Source organism: Plectropomus leopardus, chromosome 4 (assembly GCF_008729295.1).
Source record: "Plectropomus leopardus isolate mb chromosome 4, YSFRI_Pleo_2.0, whole genome shotgun sequence".
NCBI lineage: Eukaryota > Metazoa > Chordata > Actinopteri > Perciformes > Serranidae > Plectropomus > Plectropomus leopardus.
This window is the reverse complement of record NC_056466.1, coordinates 19,770,668-19,791,323: the sequence shown is the minus strand read 5'-3', so window position 1 is coordinate 19,791,323 and position 20,656 is coordinate 19,770,668. Positions and strand designations below refer to the sequence as shown.

General features: G+C 39.1%; 3 protein-coding genes across 3 annotated transcripts; 2 read left to right on the top strand and 1 right to left on the bottom strand.

Annotated features, from left to right (window-relative positions):
• Nucleotides 1-893: 893 nt before the first annotated feature.
• On the top strand, nucleotides 894-7,461 carry fbxl18 (F-box and leucine-rich repeat protein 18). Its single transcript, XM_042484592.1, is given in 8 exon segments — nucleotides 894-1,063; nucleotides 2,281-2,478; nucleotides 2,694-3,043; nucleotides 3,725-3,860; nucleotides 3,963-4,559; nucleotides 4,561-5,042; nucleotides 6,694-6,912; nucleotides 6,999-7,461. Coding segments are annotated over 8 exon segments (2,160 nt in total). The 5' UTR covers nucleotides 894-1,042; the 3' UTR covers nucleotides 7,156-7,461.
• Nucleotides 7,462-9,630: 2,169 nt separating this feature from the next.
• LOC121941637 (stonustoxin subunit beta-like) lies at nucleotides 9,631-12,178 on the bottom strand. Its single transcript, XM_042484463.1, has 4 exons — nucleotides 12,012-12,178; nucleotides 10,855-10,912; nucleotides 10,330-10,380; nucleotides 9,631-10,247 (listed from the first exon to the last, which is right to left on the bottom strand). The coding sequence occupies exons 1-4, from the start codon at nucleotides 12,012-12,014 to the stop codon at nucleotides 9,631-9,633; spliced, it is 729 nt and encodes a 242-aa protein (XP_042340397.1). The 5' UTR covers nucleotides 12,015-12,178.
• Nucleotides 12,179-12,494: 316 nt separating this feature from the next.
• Nucleotides 12,495-20,443, top strand: ptcd1 (pentatricopeptide repeat domain 1). Its single transcript, XM_042484591.1, is given in 9 exon segments — nucleotides 12,495-12,892; nucleotides 12,894-13,077; nucleotides 14,215-14,355; nucleotides 15,136-15,354; nucleotides 15,495-15,596; nucleotides 16,649-17,326; nucleotides 18,305-18,421; nucleotides 18,674-18,856; nucleotides 19,781-20,443. Coding segments are annotated over 9 exon segments (2,163 nt in total). The 5' UTR covers nucleotides 12,495-12,599; the 3' UTR covers nucleotides 20,027-20,443.
• The last annotated feature ends 213 nt before the right edge of the window (nucleotides 20,444-20,656 follow it).

The window sequence follows — 20,656 nt, the reverse complement described above, 5'->3', positions numbered from 1 at the left end:
TCTGCAACACTCTCTTCTACTGTGGGACCCCTAGAACTATTTCAAGGACCCTTGGGGGTTCTCAGACCCCTGGTTGAGAAACACTAGCATAAAGCATTAAGTGACATAATTCAACCTGATTGTTCTTAAAAGCGTGAATCTGCAAACTTTAACCTGAGGCCTTCAGCCAGGGCTGAATGTTGTACTCTAAAGATAAAGTTTGGGTGGAGTATGACTTCACTGTGAAACTCTTTGTTCTGGTGCCCATCATGTGGACAACTAAATCACATATCAGATATAATCATTTGTATCAATAACACCGTAGACTAGACAACTAAGAAGTCATATATGGTTGTAAAATTAAAAAAACAGTAGGTAACAGACAGTAACTCAGTAATTTCATTAAAACTTGAAATTTATTGTCGTTTCATATGATTCTGTATCGCTTATTTTGTTAACATCATCTGACGACGCTTTGCTCAGGTGATCATTTTTATGACGAAATTACTTTTGATATGTAAATACAGTAAATAGATGCTTTTAGACTGTAAGATATCTGCAGCGACTTTTACTCAAGTTTGGCTGTTATGTACTTTATCCACCACTACATCCTGCGACAAAAAAATAAATAAATAAAATAAAATAAAAAAAAATAAAATAAAATAAAATAAAATAAAATAAAATAAAATAAATGTCTGACTAACAATTTACCTCTGTCTTTACTTCTTGACTGGCAGTCTTTGGTGTTCTGCTTCTTTTTGATTAATGCTGTGAGAAACTGGAGCTGAAATTTAATTTAAAAGCATCAACAATAAATAAATAAATACATAAATACTTTTCAAAAATTAGAACGACAGGAAGTGTGTCCGTCACTGACAGAGTTCCGTCATTGTGCAGCAGCAAACATATTCCGTCCTGTCAGCGGGTGGATCTTACACCGCTTGTGGTTCATTGTAAAGCGGTTTGAGCGGAACATGAAGCGCTGGCCGGCTCGATAAACATTTAAAATACGGTTTAACATCCCGGTGACCATCAGTGGGACCGTGAGAGGGATTTAGAGGACATGGACCGACAAATTATACAGGTGGGTTCACCGTGAAGCCTCGACAGCACGGTTACAGCTGACAGCGGTAACTCTGAGCAGAGCAGCTGAGGTAACGTTAGCTAATGTTGAAGCTAAGTTGGGTTAAAACAAGCTTCATCCAGATTTAAGCATTTTTTATTTTTTTTTTTTACAATCGAGTTTAGTTAAAACGCACAGACAGTGCGGTAGAAAGACTTGTGGTAAGGTGTCTTCTTTTTATTAACTAAATTATGTGAGTGGACAGACAGACACTTTGGCTGGTAATACTCATATTAATATGTGTATACATTTTTGTAAATAGTATTATAACAATAACATAACACAGGGAAACACAGACCATATAAACAATGCAGGAGAAACACAAACACCATTTTAAAAAACAGTATATACAGTATAAAGACAGCACTCATAGTGGTTTAGCATTACAGCTACTATGACTTAAATATCTATTATAATTTTTATTTTTATTGATGCTGTAAATATAATGTTATTTGACAAACATTATAAGACTGACTGATATGGATAAATTTAGTTTTATGTTTTAATGTCTTCCAAAAAAACATTTGTTAAAAATGTAACAGTGGAATAACCAGAAATGGGTGTCTATCAAATTAATTTCTCTAGAAGCACCTGATATTGATTTAAGTTCATCTAAAAAATCCAGTACTTAATGGCTTAACCCTTTCACACTAGATCAACATCACTTTTCTTGAGCTGCATTTAAATGTTTTTTTTTTTACAAGCCTTTAAACCTCTTGAACCTGACAAATTGGTTTCTTTTGAAATCATTGGGACAAAATGTGATGAGCAACTTGGCAAGAGCTGTTGTGCAAATTGCAAAAAAATTGTAAAAGGTGAAAAAATTACTTGAAAATAGATAGTGGGGATTATTAGATATTATTAAATAGAGGGAAAATGTCAATATTTATACATTTTATAATTATGTACTTAAAATTATATTGCAGAAAAAAAATCAAATATACATGTATATATATTTTCCTTTTTATTGTGTGTGTTAATACAACCAGACATTAAAAGTAAAACTACCATAGTATGAATGATAAACTGTCATATCACCCAGCCATAATATAGTTTATCAAGACAAAATACCAAGAAAACATTTGTTGCCTCTTGGTATTTTTTTTTCCAAATGGTGACTGAATGCACGGAGGGATCTGAAGGCACTTAACTGTGACACTGTTTGCTGTCTGTCTCAGGCTGTATTTGACGAGGACACGATGTCCTCTACCTCGGTGGGAATATCAGATTTGTCCGATGAGGTCCTGCTGTGCGTCCTCCGCCATGTTCCGGTGTGTGACCGGTTGCTGAATGTGGCAAACGTCTGCCACAAGTTGCACAGACTGTGCCACGATAAGACCCTGCTCACCAATGTCAGCCTGTCTGAGGAGTATCTGGTAAAGCTGTTGGAGGAAAAAAAAACTGTTTTTGTCATTATTTGACCTGCATGCTTCCAGATTGTTTTAATGAAGATCTTTATCCCAGTTTCTCTTAAGATTCTTATGTGTGCAGGTGGAACTTTGCATATATTAAAATCATTTCTTTCACAACACAGTGGAATACTTGTTGCGTTTTAACATATGGTAATATTCAATATTTGTGTTTCCTCCAGGCTGACGATCTATATGTTCGGCACATATTGAGGCAGCTAGCTGTTCACGTGCAGTCTCTCAGCCTGAACGGTTGCTACTGGCTGTCTGGAGCTACGATGGAGCTTCTTGCTCGCTGTAAAGGAGTGATGCACCTCGATATCACCGGCTGTCGCATCACCTCTGTGCGTCTGTCCCGCATCCTCTCCTCCCTGTCTCTGCTCAGTTCATTTGCTTTTGATGTGACGCCAGGCTTCGACTCAGCTCATCTCAGTTCAAATGCGGTGGACACGCTGAGCCGCCTGTCAGAGCTCAGACAGACGCTGCTGACACCGAGTTATGGTGTGGTGCCATGCTGTGCTCAACTCCGCAAGTAAGAATCTGACGGGTTACCAAGGTTTCACATGAGGCCCGGGTCCAGAATTACTCCCCGTTTGGCACACATTGTACTACATATGAAGTTTTATCCATGTTTCTTTGACTAACTGGATATCAGCAAAAGGTGGTGCTCAAGGGAAAGTCAGGGATTGATCAAGTCAGCAGGATGTATCCTCTGGGGATCACGAATGTCTACAAAACTTTGTGCCAATTCATCTTGTAGATGTCGAAATGTTTCAGAGGATAAATGAAAAGTTTGAACCTGCTGGTGGTTCAAAAGGAACCACATAACATGCTTTTCTCAGCACTGGTGTCTTTATTTATTTTTTCCCTATGAGGATGCTTGAAGTAGAAGAGCTGTTCTCCGCGTCATGGTCTATGCAAAATGCAACTGAAATTCACCCAGTAGTCTGGACCAAAGTGGTGAACTGTCTGACATCCCTGAGTCACAAGCATATCCTCAGTAAAACACAAAAGTGCACCTGCTCATACATTATGTCACAGTCAAATCACTATCCTCTCAGTTAGTTATAATACACGGCCTTAAATACTAATTCAGACGTGTCAGTCTGCATTTGCATGTCACTTTAAAGCACATTATTGCTGTCTGAGGACTTAATGTTGCTGTTTTACTGCTACAGTGTTGAATGTATGTGTTTGTGTTTGTGCACTGCAGGCTGATGCTGCAGTTTGATATCTCTGATGTGACCAGAGAGGGCAGAGGTGTCTGCTGTCAGTTAATGATGGGTCAGAGCAGTATGCCGCATTACCAACAGCTGGAGGAGTTCACTGCCAGGCTGGCTCCAGGAGAGGTGAGTTTATTGATAGTGATAAGCTGCACAGTACTACAGTGTATAATTCAGATGGGAACATATTACATACTATCATTAGTGTATCTGTGTTGATGTCTACAGGTGAACCAGACCTCGCTCCTGCTCTATCTGGCAGTATTCAGCATTCATATTCCAAAACATCTCAGAGTTTTTCTCGTGTCGATTCCTGGTCAAACCCCTGCTTACTGGCCTGCTGCTCCCTCACTGGCCCAAAGCTTGGGTCAACGAGGCGACCTGGAGGCCCTGCAGCTCCCTCGGTCCTGGCTTGATTCCTTGTCCCTAAAGCGAGCCCTTCAGGGAAACAGTCCGCAGCACCTGAGCTTTAGCCGGTGCCCGGCGTTGTGGCCGCAGGTGTTCCAGTCGTTGCTGGAGGGAGGAGTCGGAGACAACACACAACTGACCAGTCTGAACCTCAGCGGGATCAACAAGGTCCTTTACTCAGAGTGTCGGAGTGTTGAAGATCAGCTGGATCCGGTGATCATGAGCCAGCTGGCTGTCTGCTGCCCCAAAATTAAACACCTGAACCTGATGCACAGACACTATCACCATGAAAACTCACCTGGGCTAGGTGGAGAAACCCACCTGTGTGCCAGCTTGGCCAAATTTGCACACATTCGCTCTCTCACTCTGCCTGCCTGCTCCTTGTCAGACGGCTTGAGCAGACATGAAGTCTCCACAAAACAACACGTCTCCCTCTGCGTTGTTCCTGGGGTTAAAGAAGGCTCCACGGGTCGGACACCAGAATTACAAGCCTGATTCAAATTCTAATGTGTCAGGCGACAGCACCTCAGGGTTCGCTCTGCTCTTAGCTGGCTGCCCTTTTTTAGAGACCTTGGAGATCATTGGTCCAGGTTTTGTGTCGGCACTGCCTCGACTCGAGCCCTGCCCTCGCGCCAGTGTGGAGCCTCGTGGGATGTGTGCGTGGGCACGCGGAGTTGGCGATGCACACTTAGCGGCACTTGAGGCTTTGCCTCGATTACATCGTCTGACTCTGGCTGGGCTTCCTGGGGTCCTTAGGGGGACAGGGCTGGTCCAGCTGACCAGGCACTGCAGTGACCTACGGGTGTTATCCCTCGCCAACATGGGATCACTAAAAACCATGAACTACGCCCCGGCTTTGCTGGACACACTTAAACAGTGCAAACAGCTACAGGAACTCAGGTTAGAAGATGTCTTTGTGTCCCCGTCATTTACTGTAATGCTAAATACTAACAACAGTCATAATTATTATTATTAATTATTATTGCATGTTACTTTATTGGACAGATTTTCCTTCAGTCAAATACAGTGCCCCAGGGATGACAATTTTCTGTAGGCCAGTGCAGAAGTTAGCATTGCCTTGGTGCCCTTGTCAAAAAAGCCTATGGGATTTCTCCATTGGATTTTGGATTATGGCAGAAAAAACTCAGTGGAGAACAAAAAGTTTTGCTCAGCAAGATAATCTTCACAAATGAACACCATTTTTTATGATTTTTGCTGCCTGAATGTAATCGCCAGAAGTAAAAAGCTAATGTTAGGCTTTGAACAAACGACACCACCACGGTCACATGATTTAATTGTATGTTGTAGAACAAAGTCTGAAAGTCTCTTCAGCTTGTGTTAACCACAGAACTTTTTTCAGGCTTCCTACCAAAAACACATAAAAAAAACTATTGACTTCGACATTAGGGAACCAGGAGTGCTGAAATGCTGACTGATTTCATGGTTTTAGGACTCATTACTGGGGCACTCTATAAAAGCATGTATTATTGATTAATTCAAACCATTAATGTATTATTTGAGCCAGGGCTGGGCGATATGGTTAAAAATCAAATATCAAGATATTTTTGTCCTAATTCCTCGACATTGATGTTACGATGATACTGTAGCATTGACTATTGATGCTTTCACAAAATTTTTACACGAGATTTTTGATAAATAATCAAAAGTTAAGTTGAGTTTCAGATAATTGCATCACTTCACTGTAATGCAGTCTTTAAAACCAGATGAAGACATCACATCTTTACAATATCCAGAAGCTGAGATGATTTGTAATCTGATATCATGGTATTGATATAATATCAATATACTGCCCAGCCCTAATTTGGAAATTTAATCAGACTGTAGAGCAGGGTGCAAAGTAGATTCAAGGTCATTATCCCTTTCAAAATTATGGAAAGGCAATTAAAAAAAGTTAAAAACAAACAAAAAACTAAGGAGTATTGCCTTAAAAAGTGCTTAAATTAATTATAAATTCTACAACATAATTTTAAATTTTATTTATGGTATTATCAGTACAATTTTCTGGACATGTTGTTTCCCTGACTTTCTTTTCAAAAATATTTTTCTTAACTACTTATTTCTTGCAATTCGTGGAACATTTCTTGCTAAATAGCTCATTTCCTATTCCCCATGTTTTCAAAAGGGGTCTGAATGCAGTACAAAAAAGTGATGTCTATCCAGGTTTCAAAGAGTTAAATGCTTGACTAACTTAGTTATAAATAATCCAACTGTTGTCACTCGGCAGTTTTTTGTTATAAATCTCTTTGATATAACGCATGTAACGTTTTTTTTGTTGTTTTGTTTGCTTGTTTTACAAAAAAAGATATAAATGAATGTGTTATGAACATTTTGAATCAGCACATTCAGTTTTTCATAATAACAAGCCCCTAAACAGGCAAACTGTTTATTCAGTTTAACCTTGTTGTGTAGTTTTTTGTCTTTATATTCACTACAAAATATGTCAGTATACCAGTGAGTCGAGAGCTGAGTTCATGTTTGCTGAGCTTGTTGTTTTTATTTATTGAATTTAGTATGTGTGTGTGTGTTTTAGGTTAGAGCAGCCCTACCTGAATGCCAACGTGTCCTTCTTTGAGGCTCTATCCTGCTGCTCTCGTCTGCAACGTCTCTGCCTTATCTCCCGCAACGGCACCTTAGACCCAGTGGCCTCAGAAACCTTCATGGAGCGATGCTGCCAAGTCATCATGTGCCACATGTTTATGGGCGGCACCTTGGTGGCTTGTCGCACACTGCAGAAAACTCTGCTGGACAGGTCGGTGCTCGTGTGTGTGAGAATGAACTGTACATTAAATGGCAAAAAAAAATCAGAATTTGTTCTTGTATTTTTTTCTCTGTTAGATTTTTAGAGGAGCGTCCGGCCCTGAGCGTGGTCATCTATCCATTACAACACGAAGACCTGCCCACAGTCATCCGAGACATCCCGCTAACACTGCTGGATAGGATCACTCTGTTCCAGAGCCACGTGGCCCAGCCACCACATTTATCACCGATGTGACATCAGCAGCTCAAGGTGCGCAGACCGCTTTTATTCTGCAGGGAATAAATACCACAAAATAACAGACTGACTGTATCTGCAAAGTGATTTCCGAATGTGTGATTTGTTACATCAACAACTGTGTCAGGCTACGCTACAACAACACATCAACCATGATTGTTTACATTTTTATGACTGAATAATGGTGGTCCTCAGAGGGTTATCAGCTGGAGGTTTTTAGTTCAATATTGCAGGACATTTCACACGAGGCGACGTTTGGCCCTAAATTGTGGCTTCTCAGTCAAAAATACTGTCTGTTACCACTTTGCTATTTAAAAAAATAAGTGCCAAAATATAAATTAATGTATTTGTTCAGATACTTTGTACTGAGGATCTGAATCAAATGATGTTTAATAAACTCCATATAAATTATTTTTAATTCTTGTCTGGGTACTATTTGTCTGTTCTGGTCATTGTTTTAAATTATGGATGTAACGGGTACACACCCGTAATCTACTGTGGGTGTTGTTACACAAACCTCACAGCTGTGTGGTTTTAGGAACTATACTTATTTGCTTTTTTGCCAAGACAAGATTGATATCACTCTCACATTTGTTAGTTGTAAGGCTACAGCAGCAGTGAATTAGCTTATCTTAGCAATGGCTTGGCCAAGAAACAGTCCAGCATCAAAACCCTCATATATAACTTGTTTTTGACTAAGTGACATGACTTTTTGTGCACAAAAATATACATTGAAATATACATTAGATATGAAAATGTCCTAAACAAAGATGACAATGATACCAACTCAATGACATTTGTATTTGTTAGTATCTTAATCAAAAATTTTAAATCAGTGTTGATTCTAGAGTTATATATAAACGTGTTTTCACCATTACTGATTACTCTCAAGCAGAATATACTCCAAACAAGACTATGAGTCTGCAGGCGTGCTAGCTGCTCTATGAAGTTGTAATAAGGCACAGCAACGCTTAAAGCTAAATTCTGACGCTGCAAGCATGACTACACATGTAATTACTATTTTAAGATACAATATTATTGTGATTTGTTTAATTAAGCTCAGCACTGACAATTAGTCTTTCTGATCTAAAAAAAAAATAAACAAAAGTTGTATTCTTTGCAGCTTATTATGTAAACATTTTTTATCATTCACCCTCCTGCTGAAAACGAGAATGCTCATCTCCGCTGTCGTAAATGATCACTGGTGGATCTGCATTAGTGCACATGCAGTAGTGGACTCAGGCAGTCAGAGGGCAGGGACATTAAAAAGGCACCAATGCGCAGAAAGTTTCCCAGCATTTAGAGCAGCGTGTATTTAATCAGCTGGAAGGGCAAGGTGGAGCCGTGGTTCCCAACTGGTAGGTCATGGACCAAAAGTGGGTTGCAGGTCCATTCTATATGTGTCACAAGTTACTCGTAAACATGTGAAAATAAACACTTTATTTTTAAGTATAGTGATTTTACGCCACAGAGCTTTATTTATTTCTTTGTGCTGTAAGCCAAGGTGTTGTTTACACTTTGCGAAATAAAATTGAATATGTGGTAATGTATCTAATGTGTGGACCTTGAACTAATGCCTAAGGAGAAATCTGGACCCTGTGACTGGACTGGACAGTTGGGTACCACTGACCTAGAGGGCCTTTATTTTTCAAATAGATAATTTAAATTAGCTGAACACAAAGTTTCTGGTTTGCCGCCATGTCGATTGGTTAGTGTGTAGGTAAAGAATAAGTTGGTTAGTGTGTAGGTAAAGAATAAGTTGGTTAGTGTGTAGGTAAAGCAGAGCAAATGTTCAAATATAGCATTCACTTAAACTGATTTTAATTTTTTAGGTGTATAAAATATGTTTTGCTGTAGCGGACATTGCTTAGTTTACATGACAGAATATTTGGTTAATCAAAAATGTTAGTAAAGCAACAAAGAAGAACATAAAAAAAACCATGACAGATAGGTCAGACCATCATTTTTAACTCTTTAAAACCTGGATTGATAACAGTTTTCTTGATCTGATTTCAGGCACCTGAGCAACTGAGCAAATTGGTTTGATTTCTTTTGGAAACAGCAAATGACCAACTTAGGAAGAAGAGCACCACAGATTGCAAGAAATTTTACCTTTTTTGTTAAAGAGGGGGGGTATTAGAAAATATATAATTTTTTAAAATAGGGAAAATGTCCAAGAAACTATATATAATTATAATAATTTCATATTTAAAATTATTTTACAGAAAATAATGTAATTCAATATGTGAGAAAAATACATAGTGTTTTTTTTTCAGCACTTTTTCTGGGCCATTTTCCTGTTTGTTTTTGGCTTTTTGCGAGCTAATTTTCAGGTAATTTTTTTTCAACTTTTTTTTATTGCTGATTTTTGGGCCATGTCTTGTTACATAGCTTGCTGCCTCCCCTCTATGCTTCTAAAAGAAATCAAAAGCCAGCGCACTCCATCTCTGTGTAAATAAAGCACTTTGTCTTGTTTTAAATACCTTGGGACTTCCAAGCACTTTTACAGCATGGTCCTAGTCCTCCCGAGTCCACCAAAAAACTTGAGACAGAGTGAACACTTTTTGCTGGACCTCTACAGGTCACACAGCTGGGCGGTGAACGGGACCCACAGCCCGGGGTAGAGCGGCTTTGTGAACATGGTTTTTCTCTGTGCATGAGCTGCATAGTCGTGTCACAGACACAGTAGAAGGTCAGACTACCCGCCTTATGATCGAGGTAAACGCCGACTCTGGAGGACAGAGGCTCCGGCACCTCAGTCTCCTCGTCATTGTATCTGAAACATTTGCTGTTTCTGTTTATGTCTAAACTCCAGGATTTGTCGTTGCAGCCAAACGCACACTCAGAATAATAGTCAGATCTGCCTAGATCTTTGTACGCCACGGCTACTTCAACAGACCTATCAAACTCCACCTCCCAGTAACAGCGTCCAGTCAGACCCTCTTTGCAAAGCACCTGGTAGAGGTGAGAGAACCTGTCTGGGTGTTCAGGGTAATCCTGGACTATAGATGTGAGCTCTGCTTTTCTGTTGCCCTCAGACAGAACCAGCTCTCTGTACGCTGTGTTTGGGTCCAGGCTGAGGTGACAGTAATCTGTGGAGGAAAAGGATGAAAAGGACAGTTCAACGCTGATGACTCATATTTTAATCAATTATTCATTAAAAAAAAAACTTACATCTTAAGAAGTCTGCTCTGGTCTGAGGCTCATCTGACAATGAATCATATGCTTCATGAGAGACACACACACACACATACACACACACACACACACACACACACACACACACGCACACACAAAAAAATCTTATTATATTTTCTCATATTTTAAAAAGTGCTTTATGGTACCTCTGTGAGGAAACACAGAGAAACAGAAAAGCTGAAAAAAGTAGCATCTAAATAACAAGGATATTTTCATAACATGACAAATATTCACAAAATCACTCGTAAAATAATTGTTAAAAAATGAACAGCAGATGAATTTAAGCAAAAAGTGTAATAACTTATTTTTCATTTTTAATTTTAGCTCACCCAAAACCATTTGCAGGGACAAAAGACCATAATCTTGATATGATTTGAATGAAATTTGATAAATGGTAACACTGTATGGAATGGTAACACAAATATATTTTTATAGAACAAAGTCCAGTCATGTGTGCTGCTGGTGCATTTGTTGTGTGGGTGTGTTGTGTGCGCTGTGTACCAGGAGCAGGTGTGGTGTCAGACTCAGGACTGGAGGGTGGAGCTTGCTGGTCTTGTTCCTGTAGAAATCAGGTTAGTGTTATCGTGTTTCCCTCTACGACTTGACCGGGACACAGATCGTCAAAATCAAATTGTCAAAACCTATGGCACTAAAATACATTTTATTGAAAATGTGTGATTAAACCTGCTATGAAAATATGAGGACTGAACCTTTCTCCTTTCTGTAATCCAAGTAAAACCAGTGTTTTTTATACATGCTCAAGGTTTTGATACATATATAAAAATGTTTATAGATCATCATGCAAATACATTTTTCATGGGATGCTCTTATTTAGTAATGGACATTTTAATTACTGCAATAAATAACTTTAATAATGCCAGAATATTAAAGGTCTAATTTTTGAAATGAACTTTGGAGCCTCCTGCTGAGACAAGTCAACACACTGTTATTAAGCTTTCCTTACATGGTGATGATGTTGTCAGTAGTTATAGCCTACTTTATCACTCTAAATACTTCTTGTCTGTGTCAATTTGACCTTGTGTGTGAATTTTTATACTTGAAATTCTGTAAACGTACCTTTGATATAGGGAGATTTAACAGATTTTAGTTTTAAGTTGTGGTTGCAGTCTGAAAACATGGAAATCTAAAAGTGTGTGTAAGCAGACTGCATCGACATCAGTTTCATTCAGATCAGGGACACATGAGTAAATTGGCTTTCTTTCAAAAAGCAATGACCAACTTGACAAGGGAAGTCCCGCAAATTGCAGGAAATTAGTAAAAGGTGAAAGAAAGGTGAAAAAATGAAATTAAAAAAAAATGAAAATTGAGGAGATTATAAGAAAAATAATCCAAACACTAGGGAAATGTCCAGAAAATTGGATTCATAATTATATTTTCATATTCAAAACCACATTACAAAAAAATAAAAATAAAATAAAATAAAAGATAATAAATATATATATATATATATTTTCTGCATGTTTTTTTTATTTCTGCACTTTTTAAGGTAATTTTCTTGTTTGCTTGTGGGGGGTTTCCCCACATATTTTAAGATAATTTTCTTATGACGTTTTTTCTAATTTTTAGGCAATAAGTCTTTTTTTGTTTTTGAAAGGATTAAAGTGGATGTTAACAGAATGACACACGCACTTACGCACCATTGACGCTGAGGATGTAGATTCGTCTCTCTCTACCTTTGGCAATGGTTAAAATTTGGGTCAGCTCTGACAACCTTGTCTCTATAAAGTGTCTAAAGTTGTCAATCCACTCTTTAAATACTCGTGTGTGTCCTGGCTCGCTGTTTTCACCTCACTTCAACTCAGAAAGTGACGCAAAGTCACTGTTATGACCAGCTGTGCAGAGTGGCGCAGATTTACACCCAGAGATGTGAAGTATAAGGAACAGGCATACTAACCTATAACCGATGTAGTCGATCGGAATGGGACATCCTATCCACAGTAGATGTAGCTTTTTCAAGAATTTACGCAACCCAGAAATAAACAGTGATATCTCTAAACTCAATTAATGTCTTTGTTGATTACTTTCAGCGACTATTGCGTCAGACGGGGTGCTATATAATTATTGATCAAAATCTATTATGCAGGTCTGGTTTAGTTCTGTCATTGAAACATCGTGGTGCGACAACATGACAGGAGCTAACAGGCACTACTCTCCATGAAGCCTAACGTGTTTATTTCTTAAGTTTTGTTAATTAGCTGGTAGTTAGATAGATAACATCTCTAAATATGTTCAGGTCCGTCGCCTGTTCGTGCGTGCGACACGGGAGGAAAGTCTCGGTCCCTGTAGCTAAGCTGTCCCTCTTTTCAGCGGTTAAAAACTCGACCACGACCCTGAATGTAACCGGGGTACAACATTTGTCACGACACCGGTCATCCGGACTCCTCACACCGGCTCCCTGGCAGTCGCCGTTCGCCAGATGCGTGTCCCTTTCAGCCGCTTCCCAGCGGGGTACAGACCCGCTGGAATCCCCCTCAACACGAGCCGAGGGAGACCCACCAGACCGGGAGGACTTCGGCTCCCTCCACCGACATGTCCTCCAGGAGGTCGTTCAGGAAAACGAGCCCGTACATCCAGAATCTGCGGCACCAAGAGGAGGACGATGACGGGGATGAAGACCCGGAGAAAGCTCGCAGGAGGCCCGGGAGGAGAAACACACCGTACTGGTACTTTTTACAGTGCAAGAGGCTGATCAAAGAGAACAGGGTGAGTCCTCTGGAGCTGGTCTGCCTGTCTTCTTATGTCCCTCTCCAGTATTTTACTTTTACTTTTATTTATTATTTAATTTAATTTTATTTAGTTATTTAAAAAATATATATATTTTTAATTATTATTATTATTATTTTTTAATTTTGTTTTATTTATTTTAGTTTAGTTTAGCTTCACGTTATTTTATGTTTTATTGGTTTTAACTCAGTTGTGCTTTTACTCTTGTAGGTTTTATCTTATTTTGTTGGTTTTACTCATGTTTTTATCATCTTTATTTGGTGTATTGGTTTTATTTATTATTATTATTTATCTATGTATTTATTCTGTTTTTAATTCATATGTTGGTTTTAATTCCTATTTATTATCCTATTTTTAATATTATTAGTTTATTTAATTCCAACATTTTTTTCAGTTCTGCTTCACATCTTTGCATCTTTTATTGTTTTCTTAATTATATGAGGTTTTACTCTTAGTTTTAACCCTTTGAAAACTGAGAAAATTGGCTTGATTTCTTTCAAAAACACGGAAAGAGGGTGATCAGCAACTTAACAAGAATTCCCTAGTTAAGAGAAAATAATCGCAAAAAAGTAAACAAAACAAAACAATAAAATGACCTCAAGAAAGGGCTAATATATACAGTATATAAATATTTTTTTCTGTAGCATAATTTGGAATATATAATTGCAAGGATTATAAAATAGAGTTTTCGTGACATTTTCCCTTGTGTTTTTGATCATATCTACTAACCCCATCCAGCTAAATTTCAGATCATTCCCTCGTAACCGCTTCCTCTTTTTTTTCAGTTTAAGGACATTTTTTTGCCAAATTGCTCATTGTGTTTTATTCTGTGTTTCTAAAAGAAAACAACCCATTTTTTTTTTTTGGTTTCAGACGTTCATGAAAAGAGTCTGAATGCAGCTCAGGAACCTTGATGTAGATCAAGGTGTTATATGATCGACTTTTACACTTGGTTGCTGTGTGGCTGCAACCTCTACCTCACACTTCGTGCAGCACATTCTGCTCCCACCGGGAATGACTTGTGCTATAAAAAAGTTTTGCTTGCTTGCTTGCTGCTGTGTATAAACCTTGTGTATGTTATTGAGAAGAAATGTGCCCTTGTTTGTCCTTTCACAGCTGCAGGAGGCTTTGGATATGTTCAGTAGAGACATGCTGCAGGGAGAGAGGCTGCAGCCGGAGGAGTTCAACTACACTATGCTGATAGGAGGCTGTGGACGAGCTGGACAACTGAAGAAGGCTTTCAAACTCTATAATGATGTAAGGATATATTATTGACACACTTTTATCATGTTAATATGTTCCCTTGGCATGTTCATTAACATGTTAAAGGATATTCTGCATCTGTATGTGGTGTAAAAATGTCCAATCTGTCTGTTTTATAGAGTTGTTTAAGCTATAACCAGCAAATACATGTTACTGTTATTTTTACTATTAATTCAAAATCTAATACAATAGCGCTGCAATAAGTTCTACCTTCATGACGGCCATAATGTTCAGTTTTAGTTGAAACTAGAGGGGTGTTGGTTCAACTTTATGATTATCAATGAGAATAGACTAAACATTAGAAACACCTCAGTATTACAAACTGCAGCCTCTAAAATTATCATAAAGTTAGATCAACACCCTTAGAATTGGATTTTTTTTTAAACGTACTGTATATTTCCCCTATAAATAGTGAAACACATCAACTTCAAATTTATTATGACCCTTTTCCCAGCAAAGAAATGCTGAAATTTTAAAAACATATTCAACTTGCTCAAAGGTCTAGTGTGTAGGATTTAGGGGGATATATTGGCAGTAATGGAATATAATATTCATAACTATGTCTTCATTAACCTATAATCACTTGAAACTAAGAATTGTTGTGTTTTTGTTACCTTAGAATGAGCCGTATATGTCTACATCAGGCCACAAGGAAGTGTGCCGCACTTTTCAGATGTCAGCGTCTTGACACAAACAGACTTCTCAAGTTAAATGATAATGTGTATGTGTGTATGTGTGTATGTGTGTGTGTGTGTGTGTGTGTGTGTTTTCCAGATGAAGAAACGTGGTCTAGATCCTACAGATGCCACCTACACTGCGTTGTTTAATGCCTGCGCTGAGTCACCATCAAAACAAGCTGGTCTACAGCAAGCGTTGAAGTTGGAGCAAGAACTTCGGCGTAAAAACTATCCTCTCAGCACCATCACGTACCACGCCCTTCTTAAGACACATGCCATCACCAACCATCTTCAAGCCTGTATTCACACACTCAGGGTACGACACAGTTTGACATCACTCTGTGTGTGTGTGTGTGTGTGTGTGTGTGTGTGTGTGTGTGTGTGTGTGTGTGTGTGTGTGTGAAAGATGTCTACTTTTAAATGTATGTTTTTACACAAGTTTTTGTTTGTGTGTAGGAGATGGTGCAGAACGGCCACGCTGTAACTCAGGAGACATTTCACTATGTGCTGATGGGCTGTTTGAAGGACACAGGATCTGGATTCAGACTGGCTCTACAGGTAGATACATGATTTAGAGACATCTAACCACACTGGTTTGTAAAATGTTGGAGAGTAAAGTCCGCTCTACACTGACATTTTAGGTTGTCCCAGATGAAAGATGAGAAACATGTAAAAATCTTTTGTCATTAATATAGCCTGATTTATCTGACAAATCTGTTAACAACATATAATCCAGTAGTATTAAAAAAACAGACAAAAAAAGAAGGCAAAAAGCTCTGAAGCAGTAGTTGTCAGTGGCTGCACAGCACAACTTGCTGTGTAGGCTACTGTTTTAGAGCAGCAAAGAAGAAGAAAAAAATCTGGATAAACTACTATTATATCTGGGTGTGAAGCCACTGTAAAGTTTATCACTAAAATCAAACTGTTGCACAGACTTCTATACTCGCAAAGGCCAGCTCTAGCACTTTAGGTAGTGTTGGAGGCATTTCAGGTATTGAAACCACTCTAAAAGTGATATCAAAATTGATATTGATACACTTGTAGACCGAACTAACAGTGAAACATATGATGAAGTTGTAATATTGTTGTTTCTACAAGGTCAACAGGCTCCTCATGAGGAGGAAGATTTTATAAATTGATTTTTTCTGACGTCGCATTGTAAAATCTCAAAATAATTGGTAATATCTATTGAAAAAAACTGAATCCCTCTTCTTAAACTCTTCATTGTGGATATTAAAGCAGTGGAATAACCCCACATACAAAGTGAGACACAAAATCAATAATAAAAATCACCAATAAATGCTAATGCTTCCCAATTCTAACCAGATTTAACTTTTTCGCTGGACCTAAAATGTAATGTTTTATGTTACAACAGACTTTTGGGGAAAATTGTTCTTCTATGTATTTCTATTCTATTCTATATAGTCCCATTGATATTTAAAATCTCTTCAAAGGGAGTTCTGGCCAACGCAGGCAGACAGACTAAAAACACTACATTGAAAAGTTTAAAACAAACAGCATAAAATTTAAAAACAAACAAAACAAAAAACAGACTTAAACAGCCAATTTATAACAAACAAGTGAAATTAGCAGCTTTGTTTTTGTTTCAGATTTGGCGCCAGATGCTCCGATCGGGGATTCTTCCAGACTCACAGAACTATAACCTGCTCCTGCGTACGGCCAGGGATTGTGGGATTGGTAATGCCGCCTTGGCCACTGGCGTGCTGCTGCGGCCTGACCAGAAGTACGAGGGGGAACATGTGTCACATGTAAAGTCAGAGTCTGGACACAAAGATCCAATAGACATTGACCTCCTGGAGAGGCAATTGTTTATCCAACCTGATGCACGCAGTGAGAGTCAGCGGGACGGCAGAGACAGTGAGCACGAGTCCGACGGCAGACAAGATGCAACCGCTTTAATACCAGTCACACAAAGAGAAACCGCCCCGCTTCCTGTTGACTTAACAGCTGATTCCGCAGCCCCAAACCTACTGGATCTTTTTGAGGGTAAAAGGGGTGGTGTGGTGTCCCTCGGCAGCGTGAATGCACCTGCAGATAGGCTCGCCCTCATCGGAGGAGCTAAAGGTTTCCTGGAGAAGATGGCGGCTAGCAGCCTCAGTCCAGACCTCAAGACTCTGACTCTGCTGGCCGACACGATGGAGCCGGGCTACCAGTCTCTGCAGGTGCTGCTGAAGGTCGCCAAGCAACACAAAGTGAAGCTCGATGTCGCGTTCTTCAACTCTGCGATTCGCAGAGCAGCCAAAGCTGGTGATCTGGAGGGGGCAAAGGTACGCGCACACACACATACACACACGCACGCACACACACATGCACACACAAATACTACCAAACCACAGTTACGTTCACGTCACCCAAATAAGGAAAAAATGTTTTCTTACTTACATTTTGTACTATCTAGCCATGCAGACGGATGAATCTTTGGTGGAAAGTAACTGAGTACATTTACTCAACTACTGTACTTAAGTACAATTTTGAGGTACTTGTACATTACTTGAGTATTTCGGCTTTATGCTACTTTATACTTGGTGGCTAATATTGTATTTTTCACAATACCTTTGCCAGATCAGTTTAAATATACAAAATATAACAAACAAATAAAAATGGTTTATCATTATGGGTAGAGATTAAACTTTATACACAGAAAGGAAATCCAGGCACTCTGGAAAAGAGCCTTTCTTTTTTTTTAAAGCCCTGACAAAGACCTGCAATGGTTGAAAAATGTTGTTTTTTTTTTAGTGATTTTCCACTTCAATCAAGGCTTTTTAATGGTTCCCCTCATTTCCATATTTTCGCAGTGCCTTGGCAGGGAGTACTATATCCTGTTGTTTTTTTTCAACTGACAGGCTCAGATTGTTATTTTACGTGTCTGACAACATCACAGAAAGGACCCTACAGGGAAACATTTTTTCCTTATCTTTTGCTTGTTCCGGTCTATTTGTTGGTGTGTGTGTCTCGCTCAAGGACAATTCTCATTCTGAATTCTTGCACATTGTGCTTTTTCACATTGTCTATATCAGCTAAATACTATCCATGACATCGAAAATATTTTAGATAACACGAAGCTGTGCTCTCTGTACTCCAACACAACGCATTTTTCATGCAACAAGTCCCCTCTCAGGAGATTTCAGAACAAGACTTCTTCTTGAGAGAGATTTGGTCACTATAGTAAACAGACTTGTTTTGGTATCTTTGGTGATGGGACCTCTGTGTACACACATTTCTGATGCACTTCTTTCTCTTTCCAGTCTGTGTTGACTGTAATGCGACAGCGCAACGTAAGTGTGGATGCCCAGACATTTGGGAGCCTTGCTTTTGGCTGTGAGCGACAGCAGGACGGGCTGCAGCTGCTGAAAGACATGGAGGTGATGAGACACACGTCCTAAAAGTCAGAATGTGAATTTCATGTCATAACTGTGTAATTGTTGACAGAATATCCTCCTATATTCTGTCACTGCTGCTTTTTTTTCCAGCTGCACTACAAGATGAACTGTGACAGTGTTAAAGAAAATACAACCTTAATATCAGCAGTTATTGTTTAAGGAGAAGTAGTATTACTCGTAGATGACTGATATTATGAGTTTTTAATTCTTTCTTTCATCTTTATTTTTTTGCAGGAGGCGGGATTTAAGCCTAATGTCCTGGTGTTCTCTGTTCTGATTGGCAGAGCATCTCGAAGACTGGATTACATTTACCTTAAAACATTGCTCAAAAGCATGAGCAGCATGGAGGTGTGGCCTAGTGAGGTCATCATCCGACAGCTGGAGTTTGCCTCACAGTATCCTCCCAACTTTAACCAGGTAAGCCGAGTTCATCAGGGAGTTTCACCAACTAGTTCAAACATCTCTGAGCATTAAAAAAACATATCTGTGTGGACGGGTAAGTGCAGATTTTGACCAAAACCAAAGAACCTGTGATCTTTATGGCACAGTACAATTAGTGGAAGTGAACTTCAGGGTCCCCACGGTCATGAAGAACCTTGAAAAGTCATGGAATTTCACAATCTTGTTTTGAAGGTCTGAAAAAGTCATGAAATTAAAAAAAAATAATTGAAAGTTTTGGAAAAGTCATGGAATTTTGTTGTGTGTAATGAAATCATTTTTTACAGTAGCCTTCTGTGGATAATCTTCCACACAATGTAACGTAACAGCATATTTATTTTCTGTAAGTCGAGTGTTGACAAAACACAGCTCTTACATGCAATGACCAAGGACTACATGATATATCTATCGCTCCAGGGGTGCCAGGGATTCTGCACAAGCAGCAAAATATGATGATCAAGACTGAGATCACGTTAGATAAAGCCCTGCGTGTCACCTACTCAGCACCAAACCTCACAGAGACACAGTTTGCGACTAACTGGTGGATATAATGGAGAGTTAAGCAAATAAAGAGCCAGAGGTTAAAAGACACCACAAAAGAGCTAAAAGGAGAATTCTTATAAGATGTGCACACAGCTATACTAAATGAGTGCTCCATGTTAGAAATAGATACATGTTACACATAATAAGTTTATGAAGTGATTATCTGTCAGTGTTGTGTTTTGAGCTAATTTCTTTGCCTCCAAGTGGCCAAAAACGACTTTGAAGACACAGACACTATAATTAAAATTATATTTCAGATTCAATGTGTTCTTGTTGGATTCATGTTTTTTATGTTGCCCCTCTTCTCCTGCTCACCTCTTTATTTCCCCCCTTATATTTCCTCCCTTTCATTGATCCCAGTACAAATCCAGGAACAACTACCTGGTCCAAATCAATGGTTTCCGTGGTTTCTACCAGCAGTGGCTGAGAAACATGCCCGCTCAGAGCGCTGAAGACGTTCAGGCAGCGCTGCAGTCTGAAGCGGACGCTGCGGTGCTGAAAACAGACGCTTCAGATGGACTGACGGAGGCCCAAAGGAACCAGAGAGCAGCTGCGAGGAGATATAACTCTCGAAAAAAGGACAAGATGAGCAGTGCTGCTCTGTGACGGCACTCCTGAACATACCTCTTATTTCTCCTCTGTCCTCTGTTTGCATTCAGCTGTACAACATTGATGGATCCTAAGTTAAAGCACCAGCTCCATCCTCTTTTTCTTTTAATGATTTTGTTTTTGGCTTTGTTGCCTTTATTCAGACAGGACAGCTTAAATGTGAAAGTAAAGAGAAAGAGAGAGAGAGAGAGAGAGAGAGAGGGGATGACATGCAGTAAAGGGCTGAGGCGGGAATCAAACCCACGGCTGCTGCAGTGAGGACATAGGCTCTGCACATGGGGCACCTGCCCTACCAACTGAACCACCAGGCACCACAGCAGCTCCATTTTCTGTCGGTCCGCGTATTGCAGATGCATTCTTCTCCAAAGATTGATGTTATTGTGATTTCTGTTGCAATTAAAGGCTTTCTTCTTACATCGTGTTTTATTTTGAAACCACAGTTTTAGGGTCATTTTCTGAGTGAACGATGACCTTCACTGACTGTTTGTGATGAGTGCAGTAAGCACACTCACCTTGCAAGAGGCACATTTCTTAGGGGTCTTATTTTTTATTTAGACTTTTGAATTGCTACTTTACTAGGAGGTTAGGTCCATCAGATCAGTTTTTTAAAAAGTAATTTATTTTTTT